This window comes from Momordica charantia, assembly GCF_013281855.1.
Source record: "Momordica charantia cultivar OHB3-1 chromosome 1 unlocalized genomic scaffold, Mcharantia_2.0 BLBB01000001.1, whole genome shotgun sequence".
Taxonomy (NCBI): domain Eukaryota; kingdom Viridiplantae; phylum Streptophyta; class Magnoliopsida; order Cucurbitales; family Cucurbitaceae; genus Momordica; species Momordica charantia.
In genome coordinates, this window is record NW_028275157.1 from 15,282,934 (window position 1) to 15,307,869 (window position 24,936).

Here is a 24,936-nt window from a genome sequence, read left to right on the forward strand (position 1 = left end):
TTATTGTTGAATTATAGACTTATAGTCATGTAGGCTTACTTTTAATTAAAAAAAAATTATTTTAATCTTTGCATTAACTATTTTGATTGGTTGAATTATATTTCCGTTATCAAACTCAAAGTACAATTTTTTAATAGTTTTTAACACCCTAGATGATAACTATAGTGACACCCAAATTCTCAGAGGAATAAGATTAAAATTAAAGTAAGGTTATTTTGTAAAAAAAAAAAATTAAAGTAAGGTTTGTGTATTAATTTATTGAGATATTAAAAAATTAAGGTATAAATTTTAATGGTCAGGACCACACCGTGCCTCGTGGAATTTCGCATATGTATGCTTAACACTTTAATGATTCTGTCTAATACAATAATAGTGAATTAATTATAACTTCAAGTTGCTGATCAAAAAAAAAATTATAACTTCAAGTTTTTTTTTTATTTAAATTTGAAAAGATATGCTAAGTTTTTCAATGATTGATACATATGAAATATGAATACTAACTAATATCTATATTAAATTTTTAAATATGATTTAATCATTTACCATTAGATTTAGAAAAGGGAAAAAAGGGTAAAAATCACTATTTCTCAATAGGGTAAAAATAAAAAAGAAGTTAAATTATAAGCTTCATCTTAATTTTAAGATTTGAGTCTATTTTCATTTAATGCTTATACTACTAAATATTTAAATTTATTTTAAGTCTATCTTATTTAATTTTTAAATAATATAATCACTAGATAATCATTAACCTAAGGTAACTAATAACAAAAACCTATTTAACATAAAAGTTTAAAGTCAGAAAGATTTATTAGAAATTTATTAAAGTTGAGGAAGTACGAATAGGGATTTACATTTAACTTTTAAAATTAAAAAGATTAAAAAAAATTATAATTTAATGAAATCTTTAAATTAAAATATTGTGTAGGTACAGATTGCCAGGGTGGGCTACGGCCTCCCCTATAGAATCGCGCCGCTTTGGTTTGAGCCTGGAGGCACGCTCATGTCAGATTCTGTCCAATAAAATCCCGCCACGTCATTCCCATTTAAAGTTTTTTATTTATTCCCCCATCTGGATAAATAAAGTGGCCAAGTGGGGACCACCCGCCCACTGTATGTGATCCACGTCAGCATCTCTCTCCCGAGGCCTAATCTCCATAAATCCTGCTACAGTTTCAACAACGGAGCTTCCATTCTAGGGTTTGCCGATCTCCGACTGAAAATTCTCCATGGATTTAAAGCTCTCGAAATCGCAGATCTTGAACGACCCTGCAGTTGCGCGGCGCGTGTTCTTCCGCGTCTTTCTATTCGCCTCCGCCGTCTCCATCATTCCGATCGTCCACATTCTCACCACTTACGATTTCAGAAACTTCCATTTGCCCCAATCCCAAGGCTGCTACGCCGCCGGCGGCCAAACCCTAAAAAACTCCGATCAGCCCCCCCGGGGGTCCTATCTGTTCCAGGGCCATTTCCTGAACCCCGTCTGGGATTCTTTCGATTCCGTCCATTGCCAAGAAAATGTGAATCTCACGATCTCGGCGATCAAGTTGCTGGTGGATGAGAAGCATTTGTTCAACCACAGCGCGAAGGCTCTGTTCGTTGGGGGGAGTTCGTCCTCCGCCGTGTCGGCGATGAGGGATCTGGGGTTTTCCGGTGCCGTCGGCGTCGATAAGGGGCGGGTTCTCTCGCTGAAGCGGAAGGAGTTTGGGTATAGACTCGATTACGCCAATGGGTCCTTCGATTTCGTTATGTTCAGGGGAAAATTTAAGGTCTCTGTTCCTGATTTGGTGGTGGGCGAGATTGAGCGCGTTCTTAACTCCGGCGGAATTGGGGCGGTTGTTTCCGGCATCAGTGCTCCGGCCGCCCGAGTGGGGAGCTTACTGAAATCTTCCTGTGTTGTACATTCGGGCCGTGTAAATAACTTCTATATGACTGTGTTCAAGAAGGAATTTCAAAACGGTGGCTGCTCGGGAAACAGAACTCTGCTGGAGAATTATTGAAGGGATTAAAGGAAAGAAAGAAGAGCGATGGGATTTGTCTGCAGAAATCTGGGTTGTTTTCTGCAGTTACCACAACTAATTTTGTTGCAGTGTTGTCAATATGATGTTGAAACGAAACCGGGCTTTGAAGAATGAATTATTTTGATGTAATAATAAAGAAGGTTGGTTGATGAGAGGAGAATTAGCATGATATGAAGCTCAAAAGCTTGTTGGGTGGAGGCTATGGCGGATGTGAGAGCTAAGAGCAGAGCAGTTCAAGTTGTGGTTGTGGGGAAGACTGATGAATCATGGGAAACCCACAAGATCCTTTTTTTTTTTTTTTCAAATTGTTTTTTGTTTAATTTCTTGTGAGGTTTCAGGTGATGAAAGTTGTTGTTGTGCTCTTCGTACTGTTTTATATGGAATAGTTTTTACCAAGATGTGTACTCCAAATATATATATATATGTATCTTATGTAAAATTTAAATTATAGTTCTATTTATGATACGTCATTTGTTACAATTTAACATCATTAATTAAATTATTATAAAAGAACATTTATTGACAACATATTTTTCCTATATGTGAGCTAATTTTTTCAAGTAGGGTAATAAAGGTCACTTAGCTTAAATCCAAGGGGAGTGAGACTTGGGAGTTGTTTTTCCTACATCAGTTTGCATGATTGTCATTTCATTGCATGGGGTGTATAATGGTAGGTTGGACCAACTAAATAATTTGAGTGAGTTAGTTCATCTCTGGTTATCAGAAATATTTGGCTCTTTAATTGTAAAAAGCAATTTTGTCTTTGATACTATTAAACGTTTGACACCTAACAGACAAAAATGAAAAAACATTGACTTTGTATTAAAAAAAATTAATGAATTGTTAATTTTTTAATAGTGGTGCGGACAAGATTTGATTTACACAATTAAAGAGTCAAGTATTTTCCTCATTGAATAAATAGAATGCAATGTTCAACCAAACCCTATAACTCTTAAATTTTCGAGTTGGGTTGTTTCGAGTTAAAAAAGAAAAGAGATAATTGATCAACACAAAAAAATTAATTTAATATAGGGATTGGTTGAGATCTCTATAGTCCGCACGAAAATGAGTGATGATGAGTGATTAAAAACTTTACCGTGTGTTTATGCAAAGATTTGCACAACGGGGTTTGCGAACCTAACTCAAACCCGGTCACCAACTCGACCCGAACCGTAGAGTAAACTTGCACAAGAGGATAAACTCTCCGACGATCAAGTCAGTATAGGTCGGACTCAATATTAAGTTCGAGGTGAGATTCGATACCTGCGTGTGAAATGTGGCCCTCTATTTATAGGTAGCGGGTCCGACAGTACTTGCAACCAGCGGTTACCTTTGTCTCTTTTTATGTAGAACATGTCGGGTTTGAGCAGATCGAATCCGTCCAGGTCGAACCATGGCTTTTTACACTTAGCTTTGTTTACGGAGAAATCCGATCTCCTCGGCAGGTTCAAGGTGGACCTGGAATACTCTTTTATTTCTAAGCACCATTGATCGTCCTCCACGTGTCTATGATATTTCTATCCCCAAACACCGTGCATAGAGAGAAAGAAAGAAAGAAAGAAAGAGATCGAAATATGCCTACATAGAAATTAGAAAAAGATAATCTTTATGCTGAGAAGAAATTAAACGACAATGAAATGGGGCAAAGACGACAAGACAAAATCTAGAACATAGATAGATGTTGAAAGTGAGTGAGATGTTGGAAGAGAGACAGGCTCCAAGATGAGAGAGAAACTAGTAAGCAGAAGGTGAAGGTTGAAAGAGATGGAATTACGGGAACGTGAATATTCTTTCTATTTACTGTTTATCTCTTCACAATACATATTAAAAAAATAAGAAATCCACTGATATTTAAAACTAGTAAATAGAAGAGAGAGAGATTTTTCAGTAATGCCTCAAGCGAAGGTGAAGGTTGAAAGAGATGGAATTACGAACATCATCTTCTGTAAAAATTTATCGTATTACGAGAATATGAATATTTTTTCTATTTACTACTTGCCTCTTCACAATACATATTAAAAGAGTTAGAAATCTATTAATATTTAAAAATTATTTATAAAAAATAAAATTATAGTATGACAAATGGTGCAGTTACTCCTGTAGTATTGAAAATTATCACGTAGTTCCCATAGGCCTCCAAACTCGACCAAGGATTGGCCTCAGTCAACGCTTTTGAGCTACTTTTTCAAAGTTGTTTGTTTGGGTGTGTGATCATAATCAAAATATAAAAGATAAGTGGGTTTGCCAACGCCAAGCTGTCAAATTTGAAATTTTCAACTATCATAGCTCCAAACCCCACTATACCAAACAGTGCTGAACATATCACTCTATGATTACCATCTTTTTCTTTCCTACACACCTTTTGATTTTTAGAAAAAGAAAAAGAAAAACCAACCCGACTCGATCAATTGAATCAAATCGAGCCATTTTTTCTTTCATCTTTTGATGTGGTTTGGCTTTAGTCTTAACATTCTACCATATCTATCATCAAATAGGTCATTGGTGAAAATTGAAATAATTTAAAACGATAATGTATTTGGATGTCCTAACTCGATATTTTACTATCAATTACTAATTTGAAGAAATGAAGAAAGTAATTTGATAGTGAAATTAAGTTGGTTCTCCAAGCCTTATGAGTCTTTTAGAGTCAAAGTTGAATAATACTTCGACTTAACAAAAGTCAAATTTTGTATATTTAAAATTATTAAAAAAAATTAGAATTACTTAAAAGATTAGAAGCCATTTCAATTTGTATATTTGAGTTAATTAAAATTCATTCAAAGTATTAGTTTTCATTAAGTGTGCACTAAGGTTTTCCTGTACACTAAGGTTTTCCTTTTCAATTTTCTATGTGTTTCTCCTGTCATTATCTCTTTTGTCTTTTTTTAAGAGGTGTGCATAGTTTTCATTATACGTACACTAAGGTTTTCCTTTTCGATTTTCTATGTGTTTCTCATATCATTATTTCTTTTGTCTTTTTCAAGAGGTGTGATGTATGTACAGAAATTAGTCTAGTCGTTATATGAAAAATATTGATAATTCAAAATTCAATAGTTTAGAGAATCAACCTAATTTCACCACAATTACTAACTTTTATTTCCTCGTCAAGTAGGTAGAATTTTATTTTGATGTCATGTGAGGAGATATCTGCAATAGTTAAGGTATTGCTGTACCGTACCTCCCTATAAATCGTAAGTTTGAATTCCCTATTCCTTTCCTATCCTATTGAACTCATAAAACAAAAACAAAAACAAAAAATGATTGGGGCCATTTTTATTTGACTTTTTATCAATTCCATTTATCAACTTTGTATTTTTATACTCTTAAGGTAAGAATAAAAATTGCAAGTTATTTTTTTTTTTAATTTTCTGAAATCGATATTGTGTGGGTTATGCTAGTTGTCTCTTTAACTAGGGTTCGTTGTTTGGGCTAAATAACAATGTGACTAGCGTATAGGACTCAAGTATAGAACTTCACATTAGATGATATCATAAGACTCATGTCCTTGTCAAAACGAGTATAACTCACAGTAATTGGTATATATACCTCTAACCAAGAGGTTGTAAGTTCGAATCCCCTCCTCAACATGTAGTACTAAAAAATAAAATAAAATAAGACTCATGTCCTTGTCATTACGCGATTTCAAGAGAAAAAATTGCAAATTTTTAAAGAATATTTCTAGAAGAAAGGATTACAAAAGGAATACAAAATCATAGTAAAAAAAAAAAAGGGAATGCAAAATGGTTTGAAGTTTTCTTTGTAGATGAAGATTGAAAGTCAAAAGGAAATAAAGTTTAAAAATTAAGTAAAAAGAAAAAGGGTCATCGGTCACGTGCATATTGTATTCAAACTCACTCGTTAAACGACATTTGGCAGATTTTCACACAGTCTTTCAAAACTTTGAATGCCAAATAAATAACATTATTTATACAAATTTAGAACACGATTATTTTCTTTTAATTGCATCTTTTTTTTTTTAATTAGCAAAAGTCAAAAAGACACCTCCATGGACTTTTTAACCCTAACTTGGTCGTCATTTTTTTTTTTTTCTTTTTTCTGTTTTTTTCATTATAATATTATTTCAGAAAGCATGCAAGTTTTTTTTCTTTTCTTTTTCCTAATGAGCTGAAAAAACAAATGGAATTTTGACTTAGTTAGATATTGGGTATTAGGGTCAAATACTCAAGCATGGAGTGATTTTTTACATTTGATTTCTTCTAAGACTATTTCCACCTTTTAATTAGGATCTAAGTATATGTTCATGTATAAAAGAAAATATGAATATATATATAAATATATATATATAGATTTTCAACATATAGATATAGAGAAATTTCTTGCAGAGATGAGATTTTTTAGACGGTATGAAATCAAATTTGATTGAATAAAAGTGGAAATGAAAAAAAGAAATATCTAATTAGTTTCGAGGATAGAGACAAAGCAATAATATCTTTTACCCATTTTAAATGTAAAAAAATTGAATTTGACTGAAAATAAAATTGAAAATGAAGAGACAATCGATTTAGTTTCGAGGATAGGGACGAAAAGAAATGTTGTTGTCTTGACTATGACTCCTACTTATCATTAAAAAGTTTAGGTGTGATCAATATTTATTTACTTTTTATTTATACACTTTGTATAAAATTAAATATTTTATAAGTTTTTATCCAAACTAATAAATGACTGTACGACTTTTATTTTCTTTCCTATTTAATATTTTGTTAATTTTTTAACCATAAAGGAGACTGAAAATCCTTAACTATATGGCAAGCATAATTTCAAAGAGATCAAAATTAAACTTTTTCCCAAGTTTAAAAGTAAGCGGAAATCTCAACCAAAGTATAAATAAGACAACAAAGGAGGATATTAATTATATCCACAGAAAGTTTCTCGACCTAAACATAGTTTAGTTAAATCTTCTCAAAGCAAAAAAGAGAAAAAGGAAAACTCCATTTTATATATATATACACATATACTTACTTTTTAGTTATTGATAACGGAGGATTGAACCTCGATAAGGAAGGAGTAAGATATACTCTTAACCATTGATCTATGCTGCTAAGACATTGTATTAAGAAGTTTGTAATCTACACTCTACCTTGTTTGAACTTAGATAAAGAATAATAAAAATTACTATCTTTTATTTTTTTGTAACAAAATTTATTTAGCGTCACTTGTTAAAATATTTGTAACACTGTAAATATACTATTTTATGTTACAAATTCATTAATTTTTTTAAAATTATAAAATATTGTAAGATAATAATTTGACAAAATTTATAACATATTAGTTGAAAATTAATTAATATTATTTTAGATTAACTAAATATTTAGTTTACAACAATCCAAGTTTACCATTATATTACTAAATATACATTAAAAAAAAATTGAGATTCAATTCATAAATCGACTACTAAATGCATATCTAAGAATGTTAAAAACAAGAAATACATATTCTATTTCTCATTTAATTTAATCATTGTTTCGAGATCATCAATCAAACCCTAAGTTATTGAATTAAAAATGTCTAACAATCTGTTTGATACATCAAATTTCGAGAGATTTCAAAATCATGACAGATTTCAAATCAATTACATTGTATGGTACCTCATAATTTTGAATGAAGATTTCAAATCTTAAATTTTATGTTAAAAAAAAAACTAATCAAAAGGGTCGGATTTAAATTTAATTTCAAAGCGAATTACCTATTTAACCTTATCCTTTTTTAATTTATAAATTAATAATTTTACATTAAAAGTTTAAATCAACAAAATTTGTATTTTTTTCCGGCGAACATACAACCAAAAAAATTAATTTAATTCATTTCAAATTATTCTCATTCCAAAATTTAAAATCGAGTTCAAATCATGGAATTTAAAATCATTTTTTTTAGCTTTTTCACGTTGAGCAGAAGGTAAATGCATGATATTAATATTCGTCAACATCTCCGTGTATCTACAGATTCGAAATTGACATGAGAGATAAATCGACATTTCTATAATATTGTAAAAAATCGACAAAATATAAAAAATATCGATAAATTTTTACTAATATAGACATAATATTAGTAATGATCATTTTTAACTTATTTAAAAACGGTGAAACGATCGTCGATTATTTGTTATTTCAATTTTTTTTTTTTTTTGCGAGTTCTATAATTTTAATTTTTTCAGAAATATCTATCCAACTTTAAATTTTATAAACTTTTCCACGAATATGAGAGAGGTGCGTAGAAATATATCAATCTTTAAAACCTTGGGTAAGTGTAAGTATTGAACTAAAGGAGAGGTTGAGAGGAGGTCTGGTTTCGAGTTTAGCATGAGAATTTTGAGAAATGGAGCGGGAAACACAGAATTCTTATTCCTCGCCGAAAGCGATTTGTGGGTCTCTCGCCACTCCTGCTACAGTCCTTACCACGACCATCTTTTCTCCAAATTTATACTGTAATTTTGAACAGCAACCTAGTATTGATTTCATTATTGACCAAACTCTTCTCTTTGATCATTTCAAATCAATTATACCCGACTTCATGACTTCTTTTCCCACCCAAGGACCAATTTCTTGTCAGAATGGGTTTTTTGTTTGCTGGGTCGTCAACAGGTTTCCAATTTAATATTTCCAATTTGTTGTGGAACGATTCAAACCCCTGGCCTTAATAATCTCGCGGCCTCCCGGAATCCCCACTTGACCAGCAATATCCCATCTGATCGTTCTCCGATTCTCTCCCTTTCGATCAATTTTGGTGGGACTATGATGCTTATTGGCTGAATCTTTTTGAAATCAATCGCAAAATGAAGTTTCGATTTCTTCTTTCTAGTTGCTGTTCTGCACGATCGCCGACGGCTATGGAGAATGGCTGCCACGGTAACGATTTCTTCTGTTCTTTGCAATGTTTTGTTCAGTGGTTTGTAATTAAGTTAAGCCCTCTGACTGGTTTTTTCATGAACAAAAGCAGATAGGCAAGACAACGAGGGTTTTCGTATATACTCCTACAACGAGCTTAAATCAGCCACCCGAGGATTTAGTGCGGCGAATAAGGTCGGAGAGGGTGGATTCGGCTCCGTTTACAAGGTATCGCAATCGCCCTGAATCTTAAGTACCCTTTTTGGCCATTTTTTTAACGCCTTCAAGGTTACTGATAAAATGCTTGAATGGGGGTTGACTTTGAAAAGGGCCGGCTTCGGGATGGCAGACAGATTGCTGTGAAGGTGCTTTCTATTGAGAAAGAATCCATGAGAGGAGAAAGGGAGTTCATATCTGAATTAACTTCACTTTCCAACATCAGACATGAAAATCTTGTAGGGCTTAAAGGGTGTTGTGTTGATGGAAGTGAAAGATATTTGGTCTATGATTACATGGAAAACAACAGCCTTGCATACGCTCTTCAGGGTATTCAATTTGTAACTGAGTCTGAACTCCTCTTCATGATGATTTATATAAATTTGCAACGGTTCTAAACTGCAACTATGCTTCTGAAATCATGATTAATAGGTGTGAAGGAAAATAGAACGAAGCTTAGTTGGCAAGCCAGAAAGGACATTTTGATTGGCGTAGCTCGTGGCCTTGCCTATCTTCACGAGGAGCTTCGGCCGCATATAGTTCATAGAGATATAAAAGCCAGCAATATACTCCTGGGCCATGATTTTATGCCTAAAGTTGCGGATTTTGGATTGGCAAGGTTGTTGAGGGATAACCATTCTCATGTTAGTACTCGTGTTGCTGGCACAATGTGAGTCTATTTTTCTATCAATATGCTTGAATAAGTTAATTTTTTTTATTCATGAAACCCGTGCTCATTTGAAAATGGGAAAACAGAGGATATCTTGCTCCAGAATATGCTGTGAGTGGGCATTTGACACGAAAATCAGATGTCTACAGCTTCGGAGTGTTGTTGTTGGAGATTGTTAGTGGGAGAGCAACTGTTGATTTTGATTTGGAACATGGTGAACACCACTTGGTTCAGAAGGTAAGATAATCAAAATAAAGGAATCAATCTTGTTTTAGGTTGCTTGGTCTGGCATTATGCAGAACATTAGATTTCATGCTATTTTGTGTTTTTCAGGTATGGGAACATTACAAGGCGAATGAGCTAGTAAAATTGGTAGATCCCGTGCTCGACATGGACTTCCCCAAAGAAGAGATTGTTCGATTTATGAAAATTGGCCTACTCTGTGTGCAAGAAAACACAACGAGACGACCACAAATGTCTCTCGCAGTAAGCATGTTAATGAAGGAGACTGACCTAAAAGATCATCAGATTTCACAACCGGGACATATTATCGACTTCATGGACATTAAAATGGGTAAAGGAAATTCGTCAACAAGCATTTTCTCCAAGGTTTCCTCACCAAGTAGCATGCAAAGTTTCTGACTGCCATTGCTCGTCTCTGGGACGGATATTGACATTGAACCTTGGGAGTTGAAGAAGTGATCTCAGTTGGAGCCTTTTGAATCTACTGTGTGTACATAGAGAATTTGGTACATGTCTAAAGCTCTTACACTGTTTTTCCACCCTGAAAATTCATCATTCTGGGGTCGGTATCCCCTTGTATATTTCAGAGTGAATAACAGAAAAATGTGCACAGTTTTCTTTTATTTCTTCCACTTTATTCATTAGGATGGTCAAGTTACATTCTTTTTATCTCTGCCACCCAAAATCTGTAGTTTCTTGTATTGACTATTTCAAAAGCAATATGATACTAGAACAGTCCATTATGATCTTCATTAGTACATAAAATTCTTCAAGTAAGAGATCTGAATTGTTTAGAACAAAAAACAAACCAAGTCTTTCAAGATGATGTACTTATTAGGAAAAGAAACCTGAGCCAAGACATTGTTCTTGAGATTAAAATGTGTGGTTCTTAAATTTATGCATGCATGGCTCCTTGCATGCCATCCGAGAAGGCCACCTATTTTCCGATGATGGGCTTTGCAAATGGCATACAGGGAGCCAGGCATACGACAATATATGCTTCTGCAATCGAACCAAAAGAAGAAAGAAAATAAAGAAAAATGAAGTACCTGAATCAGATCACTATTAACCAAAACAACAAAGCTCTTGAACTTCAAAAGACAGCTGATTATTATAAGCTCACGGTTTCAGAAGATTTTGATTGGAAGGTGGGAAGAACAGGGTTGCCAGAGGAGTATTTATACAGAGGTTTTTATGTTTGAAAGGTTGGGGTCAGCCCTCCATAGTTATCTGTACTCTTTCTCCATTGGTTTTCTTTTACAGAAACAGAACTTGTAGCTTTTGAGCTGTCAACTTGAAAGAGAGAGAGAGAGAGAGAGAGAGATTGGTCTGTTTGATTTAAAAAGCAAAAGAAGTTGCTCTCTTTCTTTTGAAACCAGGTTGTCAAGGAGTGCTGGGCTGACTTGGATTCCAATCTTGTGTGTTTGAGCTTCAGAAAGAATGTCTTTTCTCTATCCTTGACCTCCAAAACAGTGCTTCTTTTTCCTTGTTTATCTCATTAGCAGCCATTAATGTTTAAGATATGGTAAGTGGTTTCAGAGGTTGGCAATGTTACTGGCATGGTCTGGATAGCACTGAGAAATTTTGTTTAATATCTCAATATTTGATTGATAGTTATTTATCTTTATTTGCAGCCAAAGAAACAAAAAAGAAGAAAAGTATGAACAGAGTGCACTTTTGTAAAGCCAACCAATTTAATATTCAATACACTTTTCGTTTATCTTTTTTGGACTCATCAAGTTCTTGAGTAGAACTTGAAACTGGGTTCATCAGCCTCATGTTTGAACATTCTGAAGGGAAAAGAGAGAGGATCAGATCTTCATGACAACCTTTTGTGGTTTCATCTCTATAGAATTAAAGAATCTCTAAAATGGAAAGCAAATGTAGTTGAAATTTATAGCAGGCAGCAGTTACGGCGAGAAACGAACCCGGTCTTTTGATTGATGGAAGAAGCGAATGGAAAATTCGTAAAACTCAATATTCAGAGATGTAACATGAGCAGACAGTTTCAGAAATGGAAACTCCTTTATTGAAAGAAAGTGTAATGACGAAGTATGTGTTCATGTACAAGCTGAAGCTCAATAACTAATTTACAGTTGCAGAGAACAGCACTCGCATAAGCTGTAAAAGAATATGTTCCGTTGCATCGATCAAAACGTATGTTTCAAACCCGAAAACCAAGTACTACTATTACAAGATTAATCCATCTTTAACAATTTGCTCTAACCAAGATGCAATATCTGAGATCATTGGTCGCTCGCTCGGATTTCCTCTTACAGCCAACTCAGCTATATCAGCAAGTTTAAGTAGGGGCTCCACGTTTCTTGGCAGAGCGGCGTATCGATCTATTATGGCAGCAGCCTTACCCTGTTTGATCAAAGGCACTGCCCACTCGACTATGCTTGAAGGTGTGTAATCTCTGTCACAAGCCTTCCTTCCACTGATGATCTCCAGCAACACAATACCAAAGTCATAAACATCGCTCGTTAAATCACCGCTAATATCGTCGTCGTTCGATGTAATAAGCCCAAAATCTGCAATTCTTGCTCCCCAATGGGAGTCCAAAAGAATGTTTGAAGTTTTGACATTTCGATGGACAACAGGAGGCATGAGTTCCTTATGCAGATACTCAAGTCCCCTCGCCGCCTGCATTGCTATTTTCAACCTCAGCGTCCAATTCAAAGGAGAAAGACCGCCGTGGAGATGATCGTAAAGCGTCCCGTGGGGCATGTACTCATAAACAAGAAGCCTCTCTCCCATCTCAGAACAGTAGCCCAACAGATTCACAATATTGCAATGCCTAATCTTACAAAGGATATCCAACTCCATTTCAAAGTCCCTACTGTTGGTGTGAATAATGGTAGCAGCATTAGCCCTCTTCACTGCAACCTGCTGCCCATCAGCCAGCACAGCCTTGTAAACAAAACCATATCTCCCCCTACCGAGCTCGTTAAACTCCTTGAACCCATTCGTCGCATCTTTCAACTCCGAAAGCCGAAAAATCTGAGCAATCCCAGGACACAGAGGAGCCAGAGGAGCACAGGAATCAGTTTCAGTACCACTTTCTAACTCGGACTTATGCTGTTTCTTGGTCGCATCCTTCTTCGAAGCAATGACGCGAGGATGAAGACACCAGCCGAGTAGAACCAGAACCAATCCAGCAACAGAAGCACCTATAATCAGCAGTATACTACGCAGCTGATGCCAATGCTTCTGCTTGGTTTGAGGAGATGATTGGACTCCACAAATATCCCAACAAGAGCTGTTCTGGCAAAGAGAGCAAGCAGTACAAATCCTATCAGAATTGTGAGTACAAGGGCTAGATAAGAAGAACCCATCAGAGCAATTCACTCCACAGCGCGAACAAATGTTCAGATCCTTCCTCACGCACAAGCTTCTCAAATCTGGCTCATTGAGAATGCTGGCATTGAAAGAGAACTCCCCTTCACGGCATGGCCCGGGGGCGCACAGCCCTGGACTGCACAGCTCCAGAGGAGGATCGTAGCCAGGGGGAGCCTCAGGGGAATGAGAAAACCAGCAATCAAGAACCAGATTGTCTTCTCTAATGCCGCAGATTGAGCGGTCCGATGAAGCAATCGCCATGAACCCTGTGTTTTTAGGGATCGAAGAGGCGTTCATGCTTCCCCAGCAGTTCATTTCGTGGGTATCGAATCGGATGCCGCAGAAATGCCGCGCGCCGGCGGTCAACGTCACATAGCCGGCGGATGTCGGAAGGCCGGCGAAGGAATCGGCGTTGCCCCAGCATTTGACTTCGCCGGAGGACTCTGAGATTCCGCAAACGGCGTCGCTTCCGGCGGCTAGAACTATGAAATTTTCGGAAACGTTTGAGACGTCGAGATTGGTGGAGTTTGGTCCCCAGCAGAGAATTCCTCCGTCTCGAAGCTCGGCGCAGCTAAATCCTTCGCCGGAAACTACCCTTTTGAAGACAAGGCTGGCAATTGATTGATTATAGAACAGAGAACTCTGTTTAGAACTCAGAGTATTGTTATTTGAATCTCTCGAGATATCCCAACAATCTACAGGACCCGAATCACTGTCAGAATAATAAGATCCCCTAATCGCACAAACGTGGCTCTTTCCCGCAGCAATATGCGAATAAGCAGTGGTTCGAAAAACCAAAGGAACGAGATCTATACCTGGATTTATCGAACCCCAACAATACGCCTGCGAGGTGTTTGCTAAAATGCCGCAAAGAAACCCCTCGCCGCCGGAGAGAGCGGCCATGGCCGGAATGTCGACGGAGAAGATAGAGGCGGAGGAAGAAGAAGATAGTGAAAGAGAGGAACTATTCTTCCCCCAACAAATGACTTCCTGTTTGCCGCTGGCATCAATGGCGCAGAAGAATCCATCGGGGCCAAATGCAGCAGAAATAGGCGCCATTGATCCAAACCCAGATGCGGAAACGAAGAAAAGATGCAAGAAAACAAAAAGGGGCGGCAGAAATTTAGAAGATTTGAAAAGGGTGCAATCGATTCCCATGATTTGATGAAGCTACTCACTCTCACTCTGGTGGGTTGCTCAGGAATAGATTCAGTTGTGTCATGGACTGAAATTAGAGCTCGTCTTGGTCTGGTCAAGTAAGAAGAAGAGGAAGAAGAAGAAGAAGAAGAAGAAGCAGCAGAAGAAGAGCTAAAATGGAGACGGGAGTCATGGTGACGCAGAGAGAACGTGGATTTCGCCATTTTTTTTACGGCTTGAGATTTAGATTAGACCCGTTGGAATCTGAAACTACTGAATATAGTTACTGCTGGAGAGTGGCGGCAGAGAGATGATCCAACCAATTTTACAGAGGAGAAAAGCGAAGGATTAAAGGCAAAGGGCAGAAACAAGATTGAAGAGTGGAGTGAAGTGCAAATTGACGTAGAAAATTAGGTGTTTTCATAATTGTTTAAGTTGTCTGTGTTTGTTTCTATCAAAAAGTACAATTTCTGATAAAAGCAAAAAAGCAGAGCAGCAGCCAACGAGACAAAACTTTCATGCCATGGTAATATCCTTTCTTTTTTCTTTTATGTCATAAAAATCCCTTTTATGGCAAATTTTTTATCCATCCGCGTGAAAATTACTGTTTATCTATATAGATTAATCGGTATTAATTTAACCTCTAGGCTCTATGTGACACACAAGTTATATTATTTAAATACGAAAAAATTTGTAATGGATAACTGAAATATTTGCTATATTTATAAATATAGCGACATTTTCTCTCAAAAAGAGATGAAATAATATAGTGATATTTTTGTCAATATGATAAAATATTTGAAATTTAATTTTTTAGATTATTTTAATTTTACCTTATATCAAATTAAGTATATAAATAAATCATGTATATCATATTTATTGTTTGGGTTACGTGTTTAACCTTCTGTTTGGCATCAAGAAAGTTGGTTAAATGATTTTAAATTTCGTGATTTGAAATCCCAAAAATGGTTTTAAATATTTTATCTTGTTTGGAACCAGAATGATTTGAAACGAATTAAATTAGATCTCTTTATTTTGATGTTTACTAATAGGATTTGAAATCGAATAAGATTTCGAATCATTCAATTTATTGTAGAACTTCAATCTCTTCAGCAGAAAATCAAATACTTTCTGGAATCCTAATTAAAATATAGGTTTTATTACTATTTTAGATCACTTTGGCTCATTTGAGCTACCCTCAGAACATTCATTTTGGTCCGTCTACTACATTTAACTTTTGTTCAGTTTAGTTCTTATTTTCAAAATGTCTATTTTGATACTTCTACATTTAAAAATGGAAATTTGAATTTTATTTGTAAAAATTTAACACAAATTTAATCCACAATGAAAATCCTTTATTACAAATTTATGTTTACGTTGCAAGAAAATTAGTGGGTAATGTCATGCTACAATTATGATCGAAAAAAATGAAATCAAAATGATCACTTTATTAAAATATTAGGACAACCAAAATAAAATACAGCAATTAAAATGAACAAAGTTGAAAGTACATAATCTAAAATAAACATTTTAAAAATCCAGTAAAAAAAATGAACCACGTGACTAAATAGACCAAAATAGTATTTAAACATAAAATATATTTATATGGGTAAGAAATACTATTTTATATGCAACAAAAAAATTACTTAGCTTTATATTTATATGGTAAGAAATACATTGATAAACATTAGATCTATTACTAGCTACATTTTAACCTCTTTGATTTTTTTATTATTATAAAAATAACTTTAATTTTAAGGGTCAATTTTCTACCAGTGAGAGTGAAAATATTAACTTGCTACATGCATCCTAAGAGGATTTTTATCACTTGTCATATCATTAATGCTTAATCAAATCATTTCTTAAGGAAAATCAGAGTATATATATTTTTTAATTCGGTTACATTTCTATAATAAATATATATGCTTTGAGAAATTAATTGGTGTGAACGTTATAATGACTTGTCTACCAGCCAAGTAACACAAATAATATAGTAACAAAACCATGTCTATTTGTTTGGAAAATTATTTTCAAAATACCTTTTGCCATTTTGTTTTTTAAATTTTCAACACTATGTTTAATGATAGTGATGGGATGGCTCATGATGATTAATTAGTAATGTACACATTTAAATTATTGCTTTCTCAAAGAAAAACTCTTATTGATAGTTTAAAAAAACATGTCATTTTGCAACTCCAAGGAATATGAAATAAATAAATAATAAAAATCCAAATTCATATACTTGAAAAAAAAAAAGAAAATTGTTTTTAAAAACAACACTAGGGAATGCATTAATAGTACATAATAGTAGTTGGCTCGCTGAAATTTAAGTAAGCTCAAAACCTACCCACAACTAGTTTAGTAATTAACCATTGATGATGCTAGCTTTATCGGTCCTGTCCACGTCATTGGAAGTCCACATCATCTGGGCCTGCACGTGGCGACGCCTAGTTCGGCAAAATCCCAAGCGGAAAACAAACTGGACGAAAGTTGACCGAACTCGTCCCTCACGATTAAACGGTCAAACGACATTCCTGCATTCCTCTCGTGCTAGCGCGCCTAATTCGCAGGTACGATAGGAAGGGGCAATGGGCTTTGACTAGCATCCCATCAACCGCCAACGACCTCTCGCCTAAATATTATGAATACCAAGCGAAAGGAAGGATAAAGGTACGTGAAGAAAACTCTAGGAGTAAATTGTGATATTGATTCCACAAACGCTGACAAAAGCTTTGGAGTGCTAACTCTGTTTTGTAGGATACAGTCTTGGAGTATCATCGAAAACTCTATTGTGATTATTGGAACGTTTTCGGTAAGAACGGCTATAAAGTATCAAACTACAATCAATCCTATATAAACGAAGATTATAGAATTATTTAGACGAGTTTAAAAGACTTTCGGACAAAATTCATATTTTCATAAGATTCAACTAGATACAAGTTATGACCCACAAGTACATTAGAATCATTTCTTTTTATGTACCATAAGCTAGAAAGAGTAAGGGTAATTAATAAGAGATGTATAATAACCCAAAAAAAAATTGAATTTAGACCAATTTTTAAACTCCAACTTGAGGAAAGAAAACATATTTATGAGAGAGAGAGAGAGAGAGAGAGAGATTTAGTAGCAATGAAGCAAAAATGCCAAATTGGATCACATGGTTGCTTGGTCAGAGATTGGCTGGCTTCTTTATTTGGGAATCAAAAGCCTGCCTACTCAATTTGAGTCAAATTTTACATCAATTTTGTGTGCTTTTTTAGACGTCAGTCAAACATAAAGCCCCAATTGGCTCTTCTCTTCTCTAAGATCTCATTTTTTACACAACACATATCTTATTGGTCAAATCTTGTCCAATATTGTAGGGTCCCCAAGCCCTTCATCCAATGAACCTAAATATATAAACTTAGCCTCCTTCTTATGATTTGCTGATCAAAACCAGAGAGAGAGAGAGATGTGATGTTACTGTTTTGTCAATCAACCTGAATTGATCACTAAACTTTGAGAATTGAATTGGACCCTCATTTTGATTGTAAAACATAGTTTTTTGAGTTGGGTTCTTTCTATAATCCCCTATTTTCACATGGGTTTGCTTTAATTTTCTAGTACAATGTGTTTAGCTATATCCATTGTATAAATACTTCGATTTTATCTGTTTTTTTCGAGTTCGAGAATGGATATTTTATCTAGAAGAGATTCAATGTGATTTGTGTGTAATAAACTGCATTTTTCCTCCATACAGAGCGTGAGTTAATGTCACACTATGTATGTAATTGACATATCACACCGACCCTCTTGTGATTTTATATCACATTGTTAATGTGGGTACAATACTTTCAATCTTGTCTTTGTCCATCAATGAAATTGTCATATCACACCGACCATGCATTTTTAGGAGGGAATACAAATTAAACAAAGTGTGTAGTTATCAATTATCTCAAATATATTATTTGAAAAAAAATAAGTTTTCCAACCGACAATAATTCAAGCATATTATGCACACAACAAAAGCGATAACTAGCATTATTCTTCGTGAATAAGAATAGGAGGGAGAAAAAAAAACAAATAATTAATTTTTAAACATGATGTGTTTAAAAAAACAAATCAATCTAAGTATGACATTATAATTAAATAGAAATTTCTTAAGATTAGTTAGTTCCTCAATCAACAATCAAGCTCTAAAACATGACAAAAAGCACAAAACCCATATTGAATGTGTAAAGATTTTATTTAATCAAAACTATATCTTCAATGAGGATTTGAATTTTTAAAATTTTTTGGGTTTTATTGAATGAATCATGGGGGTGTCACCACCAAACCAAACATGGAATGGCATTTTGGCTTGTGATTGTAAAGGCAGCCCACCATGGGTCACCCACCATGGGTCACCCACCATTCTTCAATGGCTGACATAGAGTTATCAAAAACAGGACAAATGAAAAATCAAATCCATTGGGGTACCCCAAAAATATAAAATAAAAAGATTAGACAAATGGGTTAAAGAGGGGAAGAATGACCCACACACCCTCCAATCTAAGGCTCAATCCAAACCCTTTCCCATGTGATCTCTGTCATATTGAATATATATCCAATACCCTTTACCAAAAACCCTAGATTTTCTTTTTCTCTTTTCAACTTTTTCCATGCATAATCTTTTTAAAAATGATTGGTTTCCATGAAAACAAAAGTGTGTCTTCTTTTTCATTGCATTTGAGCTTGTAGTTGTTTGTGATGTTGATAAGTTTGAGAATTAATTTGTGTAGCTTGAGACCGAGAAATTTGGTCGGTTGTAGATGTAGATCATTATTCGAATAAATGAATAATAGAGATTTGGATTTAACGTACCTTATTTTTTATTTATCGACTTCATAGCCATGTGAGGTTTAGGAATTTGTGTGTTTGATATGATAGGGTTTATTTATTTAACAAACTTATAAATCTAAAATAAGAAAATTCACACTCGGACAATATGAGCTCAACTTCAGGGTAAAGTTATAGAAATTTGACTTGCTTGTCAAATGTTGATCATTAAATAAAAAAAATTTTAAATTGTTAGATTATGATAAATTCAACCATATTACATTCATTCTAAAAATAAGATTTTTTTTTTTTTACGTCTGGATTGGCTCGTTGGTCTAAAGGAACCAAGGTAAATCAAAAAGATTTAGAACGAATTGGTTCAAACCTATGATAATGTCTAGAATTAATTATGGATATTAAAAAAATAAACTTTTAAAAGAATATAAAATAAAGACAAAACTATTACCCAATTCCAAAGAGAGAATATACTTGGCTCCTCAACAATTCAACATTTATTTACAATGGTATTGTTTTAGTTTTTAATATTTACCGACTAATTTAAAAAATAGATATTACAAAATAATTAAAGAAATTGCTAATAGACAAGTTTAATTTTTTAAAAAAATACAGACCCTACATGATTATATTCCTTATTCCCAAGAATATCTATTTTAAAATTCATGTCCATAAATATATAGATATTACAAATAATTTACCCAAACAAAATTCATATTCTTAATTTTAAGTTTTTAACGTATATATCTCAATCATACATATTAATCAGACGGCCTCCACACCACATGATATTTAATTTATTTTCACATCTGATTTTGATTACACTAAGTTTATTTAATGAAATATTCAATGTTTGTAAACTAATTAATTTAAATATACAAGTCAAACCCATTAACTATGTTAATAAATTCCCATAACACATGATATATAATTATAAATTTTTAGATTGGAGATTTAACACCTGACATCAAATCCCATATATGACTGCATCATTACAACAATGCCCCTAATTTTTAGGGCATAAATAATAATCAAAATCATGTATTTGTCCTACAATTTTAGAACATTTCTCCAACAAACCATCCATAAACCAGAAACCAAAATCAAGGCTGTTTTCTATTTTTTAAAACAAAAAAAAGTTGTAAAAACTTATTTGGAAGACTATTTTTTAAAATATTTTCCCTTTTACTGTGTAATTACAAATTATCTTTTTTTAATAAAACAAAGTTGTTATTCTTTTAATGTCGTGTATTCTTATAAATCAAATATTGACAATTGCAATTGTTGTTGCTGAAATTTGGAAAGGTCGACGTGACCTATAGAATAGATGGCAGTCGAACGAATGAGCTTGCAACAACGATTTTTTATACCAGTGTAGTGTCCCGTCTAATACTCTCCAAATGGTCAAGTTAGTAATCGGAAAAAGAGAGCAAAGAGTACCTCACTAGTTTAGTGACATATTTTCACCTACCCTATGGTCTGTCTCTTTTAAAGGCGTTTTGGGAGACCAGGAAGGATGCTTAGCATGCGGCAGGGTGGGAGATTTTGGCAGTTCGTTAGGAGTCATTCTCGATGTGTGGTATGTGTCTCGTCACCTGTCGTCCTGTTCCTTTGCAGAATGCCAACTGCAAGAGATGTCGTGCCTCTCGTACTCTATCGCAGGTACCAACGTCACTCCCTCCTTCGATTGTACGTTTGTTGTGGTGTTGGTCCCCATTGACAGTTGTCGCTATTCGAGCCTCACATGCCGCTACTCGATTTTCACCTTCAACAGCAATACTAGATGGACTAGAAAAAAACCAGTATATCTATAAACAGTGATATAGATAATATACCACTACCAATTTCAAATTTTTACGAGTCGTTTAATTACAATTCTCAAAACATTTTAAAGTTAAGACTAGAAAACTATTTTCAAATGGGTTTTTCAAGTAACTCTCCAAATTTTAAACCTACAACAACTGATTAGAGTTTGTAGTCTAACAACATTTAGGTCATTATGAAGTAGTAGACTTATAATCGACAGGACAATAATGCCAATAACTTAACTATGCCTAAGTTCATAATAAATCTAATATTGATTCATAGAGTTGTTACTATCTTGGTAGGATCTAGATACATCTATTGAGCAGATTTACGTCTAAAAATTTACATAACCGAATAATATATAGTTTAATGTTGGGTATTTTAATAATAAATTCCTCCCTACATGCATTTTACTCCACCCATGATCATATAAAGTTGATATTTTTTGGAGTATCCTAGAGAGAGAAGCAATGTGATAATAGGCCGCGACTGACTCTCTTAAAAACTTATAAAGGGCAACAAGTTGGTGAATCGAGAAATTTTCAAATAAGATGTTATCTCTTGTTGCAAATATCACTTTTTTAGTAGTGGAAATTCGAACTCACGATTTAATCATAAATAAGTGTTTTAACTCGTTAATAAATTATAGCTGCGAGTTAGGTTGCAAAATTTATATTGCAATATATTTCTCTTTTTTTTTCTATAAAATGCACTTTTGGACATTATTATTTTCCGTTCTGTAACAAAATTTGTAAAATTGAGTACTACAAACTTGTCCTAATGAGATTTGTACAGTATTGTGTTATAATTGTTTGGATAGTTATGGGGTCTGGAAAATTGGTCCATCCATATTTGGCATCCCAATATTAAATGATCAAGATGGTGAAGAACCTGAAGATCATAAATATTTTTTTTTATGAACCCATAAATGGGAAATAAAAAAGTTGGGTTTTTTTTCCCTATAATTGTGTCTACCAGATTTAAATCTAACTAATGTTGGAAACAAGGCAAAATGCACCTTGTTGATTGAGATGTCATAATCTATTTATAATTTTTATTGATCTTTTTTCATAAAACCAATAACATAAAAAGAAATCAAGTAAGCTTTTTATTCTGCATTGAAAATAACATAAAAATGTTGAAAAACACATTTTTCCTAATTTTGAAAGATTTGCCTTTTTAGTTTTTCTGAAGAAGAAGAAGATCCATCAATTTGCGTAGGAACTCCTGAAGGATCTCAAGCTTTTAACAGCTCCTCCTCTGAGAACAAATTCATGGTAAATTGCAGCCATTGCAGCTCCAATGAAAGGTCCAACCCAGAATATCCACTGTTCACAACACAAAACAGAACAATTAGCTAATCAAAGGTTGAAGAAAACGGATTAATTAGGGATTTTGGGGAACCAGAAATGAAATTACGTGATCATCCCAAGCTTTGTCTCTGTTGAACATCACAGCAGAGCCGAAGCTCCGAGCCGGGTTGATACCGGCGCCGGTGACCGGAATCGTGGCCAGGTTCACGACGAACACGGCGAACCCAATTGGGAGCGGCGCCAGAACCTTCGGAAATTGAGGATAAATTTATTAGAATTTTGGGGGTGAAGAGGCAGAGGGTAACAAATTAAAATAAAAATATGATGAAATTGAAGTTACAGGAACGTGGGAATCTCTGGCTTTTCTCTTGGGATCGGTGGCGGAGAAGACGGTGTAGACAAGAACGAAGGTTCCGGTGATCTCGGCGGCGAGGCCGGCGCCGGCGCCGTAGCCTTGGGCGAGCTCGGTGGCTCCGCCGTCGAAGGAATTGAAGTTGGGCTTTTTTAGTGACTTAACGAGCCCACACCCACATATGGCTCCCAAACACTGAGCCGCTATGTACAGTACGGCTCTCACCAGCGACACCTTCCGCCCCAAGAAAAGCCCAAATGTGACTGCTGGGTTAATATGTCCTCCTATCATGTCGATATGATTACGTTAGGGTCAATTTTGCATTTTAAAATTATCTATAGTTTTTTATTTTCTTTTTTAATTTGAATTTACGGATGTTGGACCGTGCAATTCATTTTTATTTATTAAAAATAAAGAAACATAAACAAAAAAATAATAATGGTACCAAACGAGCACTATTAACATTGAGTCATATTAGGTTCGAATTCTTGTATTACCCCACACATAATCATTTTTTTATTGTTTAACTTATTTCAATTTAGTCCCTCTCGATTTAACGATTTCAATAACTATGTATAAAATAAAGCTTCAATCTACGACCGAACTACCTAAAAACTCAATAATCCAAAGAGCCTTCACTCTCCTCGTGGAACTCTACAATTTGTATTTTCCAATTTTAGACAATTCAAAAAGAGAATAGGTAGAAAACTCCATGTTTCTCCCTATAAAAAAGTTCACCCTAATTCTCTGCTTAACACAACCTCAGTTCTAATTTTTGCTTAACACAACCTCAGTTCTAATTTAAGGATTCGATCGTGTGGATGTGTGTTTTCTTTATTTTGCAGAATTAAGAAGAGTAGTGTGAAATTGGTAATTTTGTTCGGCTAATTTTGTACGTCAACAATTATTTCTCTTGATAAATGTTATAATTAGTTGATGATACGTTTATATGGTGGTATAATATTTAGTCCCCCGAAAAGTAATGAGGTTAAAAGTGTAATTTCATCTTCTTTTTTTTCCTCGGGATTAAAAACTTTTAAAAAATGATATAATTGAAAAATATTAAATATGTAGAAAAGAAAATTTCCTGGGTGAAAGTGAGAGAGCAAAAGTCACCAGAAATGCCGGCGGTACAGTAAACGAGAACGAAGATGGTGCCGCCGAAAGCCCAAGCGATACCCAAAACTCCAAAGCCGCCGCACGCGGCGGCGGAAGCCTGAGTCTTATCGCCAATCACAGTGAGCACTCCGACGTACAAAAACAAGAGCGTGGCAACGAACTCAGCGATAACGGCCCTGTAAAACGACCACCGGCCAAGCTCCCCGGCGTCGAACAATGGAGCCGGCGGCTGGTCCAGGTAGTCACCGGCGGCAAACCCTCCGGCTCCGGCTTCAACATCCTTAGACATAGCTCTGGCTTTGGCTGAAGGAATTAAACAGATACAGAGTGATCAGTGAATTAAGAAGCTAAGAGAGATTGGGGATAATTAAATAGCTAAAGAAATTGAAATATGCTTTGGATATAAAATTGGAATCCATGATTGCTAAAGCTTCCAACGGCCTCGATTTCTTCTCCATGGAACTTGTCTTTCCTCTTGAACCTTGAGAAAATGAAAGGGACCAGGAACAAACTTGGCGGCAAAATTTGTTTCATGTTCAAATCAACTTCCATGATGGAATTATTATTTGCTTCTTGTATTTTTAATATTTTATAGAGTAATTACTGTATTTCGGAAGATACTAATGATTATGCAACTATTTACTAATGTCCTGGCCAAATTAACTAATTAAACTATGTTTTTGTTTGTTGTAAATATGAACCATAACAATTTTAAGGAAATAATTGAGATTAATCAAGTTCTTTCTTTCTTTAATTTCTCCTTATTTTACTCCAATATGATTAAGCCGTTTGGAAATGGCAATTGAGGAATGCTTGAAAAACTGTCAAATAGGATATTCAGCACCTCTCTTGATAGAATCAGATTCCAGTTGGAGGTCACTATATTCTCACTAATTATACATATAATTAAACAATGAATTTATATTTATCAAAGTTTTTTTTAACATTTTTAAATATAATTTTACATTTTAAAGTTTCAAATTTAAAATTTAAAAATGATTGTATGATTGGAGGGAGTAAAGTCGTCCACGTAATTTCTTTATTTTTTTATTATCTTTTATGGTAA

At 34.5% G+C, this 24,936-nt stretch overlaps 4 protein-coding genes across 6 annotated transcripts; 2 read left to right on the forward strand and 2 right to left on the reverse strand.

Annotated features, from left to right (window-relative positions):
- The first annotated feature begins 909 nt into the window (after positions 1-909).
- LOC111013673 (uncharacterized) lies at positions 910-2,503 on the forward strand. The gene has a single exon (XM_022288168.2). The coding sequence runs from the start codon at positions 1,227-1,229 to the stop codon at positions 1,995-1,997; it is 771 nt and encodes a 256-aa protein (XP_022143860.1). The 5' UTR covers positions 910-1,226; the 3' UTR covers positions 1,998-2,503.
- A 5,837-nt stretch (positions 2,504-8,340) lies between these two features.
- Positions 8,341-10,744, forward strand: LOC111013547 (putative serine/threonine-protein kinase). Of its 2 annotated transcripts, none has more exons than XM_022288011.2 (6): positions 8,341-8,881; positions 8,970-9,088; positions 9,190-9,406; positions 9,509-9,746; positions 9,833-9,983; positions 10,080-10,744. In XM_022288011.2, the coding sequence occupies exons 1-6, from the start codon at positions 8,809-8,811 to the stop codon at positions 10,386-10,388; spliced, it is 1,107 nt and encodes a 368-aa protein (XP_022143703.1). In that variant the 5' UTR covers positions 8,341-8,808; the 3' UTR covers positions 10,389-10,744. The 2 variants fall into 2 exon arrangements, with proteins under 2 accessions (XP_022143703.1, XP_022143704.1); XM_022288012.2 differs by having other exon boundaries at positions 8,343-8,881; positions 8,973-9,088.
- Positions 10,745-11,995: 1,251 nt separating this feature from the next.
- CCR1 (CRINKLY4 related 1) lies at positions 11,996-14,896 on the reverse strand. 2 transcript variants are annotated; one of them, XM_088128249.1, is made up of 2 exons: positions 14,147-14,896; positions 11,996-14,026 (listed from the first exon to the last, which is right to left on the reverse strand). In XM_088128249.1, exons 1-2 carry the CDS (start codon positions 14,487-14,489, stop codon positions 12,180-12,182), a joined length of 2,190 nt encoding a protein of 729 aa, XP_087984375.1. In that variant the 5' UTR covers positions 14,490-14,896; the 3' UTR covers positions 11,996-12,179. The 2 variants fall into 2 exon arrangements, with proteins under 2 accessions (XP_087984375.1, XP_022143986.1); XM_022288294.2 differs by having other exon boundaries at positions 11,996-14,895.
- A 7,220-nt stretch (positions 14,897-22,116) lies between these two features.
- On the reverse strand, positions 22,117-24,315 carry LOC111013544 (aquaporin PIP2-1-like). The gene is made up of 4 exons (XM_022288007.2): positions 23,868-24,315; positions 22,740-23,035; positions 22,506-22,646; positions 22,117-22,414 (listed from the first exon to the last, which is right to left on the reverse strand). Exons 1-4 carry the CDS (start codon positions 24,157-24,159, stop codon positions 22,295-22,297), a joined length of 849 nt encoding a protein of 282 aa, XP_022143699.1. The 5' UTR covers positions 24,160-24,315; the 3' UTR covers positions 22,117-22,294.
- Positions 24,316-24,936: the final 621 nt, after the last annotated feature.

Bases quoted from the DNA above. Each gene is read 5' to 3' on its own strand.
- LOC111013673 (XM_022288168.2), top strand. From the start codon at position 1,227: ATGGATTTAAAGCTCTCGAAATCGCAGATCTTGAACGACCCTGCAGTT.
- LOC111013547 (XM_022288011.2), top strand. From the start codon at position 8,809: ATGAAGTTTCGATTTCTTCTTTCTAGTTGCTGTTCTGCACGATCGCCG. The intron at 9,089-9,189 runs GTATCGCAATCG...GACTTTGAAAAG, and splicing joins GATTCGGCTCCGTTTACAAG to GGCCGGCTTCGGGATGGCAG. The intron at 9,407-9,508 runs GTATTCAATTTG...CATGATTAATAG, and splicing joins CCTTGCATACGCTCTTCAGG to GTGTGAAGGAAAATAGAACG.
- CCR1 (XM_022288294.2), bottom strand. From the start codon at position 14,489: ATGGGAATCGATTGCACCCTTTTCAAATCTTCTAAATTTCTGCCGCCC.
- LOC111013544 (XM_022288007.2), bottom strand. From the start codon at position 24,159: ATGTCTAAGGATGTTGAAGCCGGAGCCGGAGGGTTTGCCGCCGGTGAC. The intron at 22,647-22,739 runs GTAACTTCAATT...CAATTTCCGAAG, and splicing joins CCAGAGATTCCCACGTTCCT to GTTCTGGCGCCGCTCCCAAT. The intron at 22,415-22,505 runs GTAATTTCATTT...TGTTGTGAACAG, and splicing joins ACAAAGCTTGGGATGATCAC to TGGATATTCTGGGTTGGACC.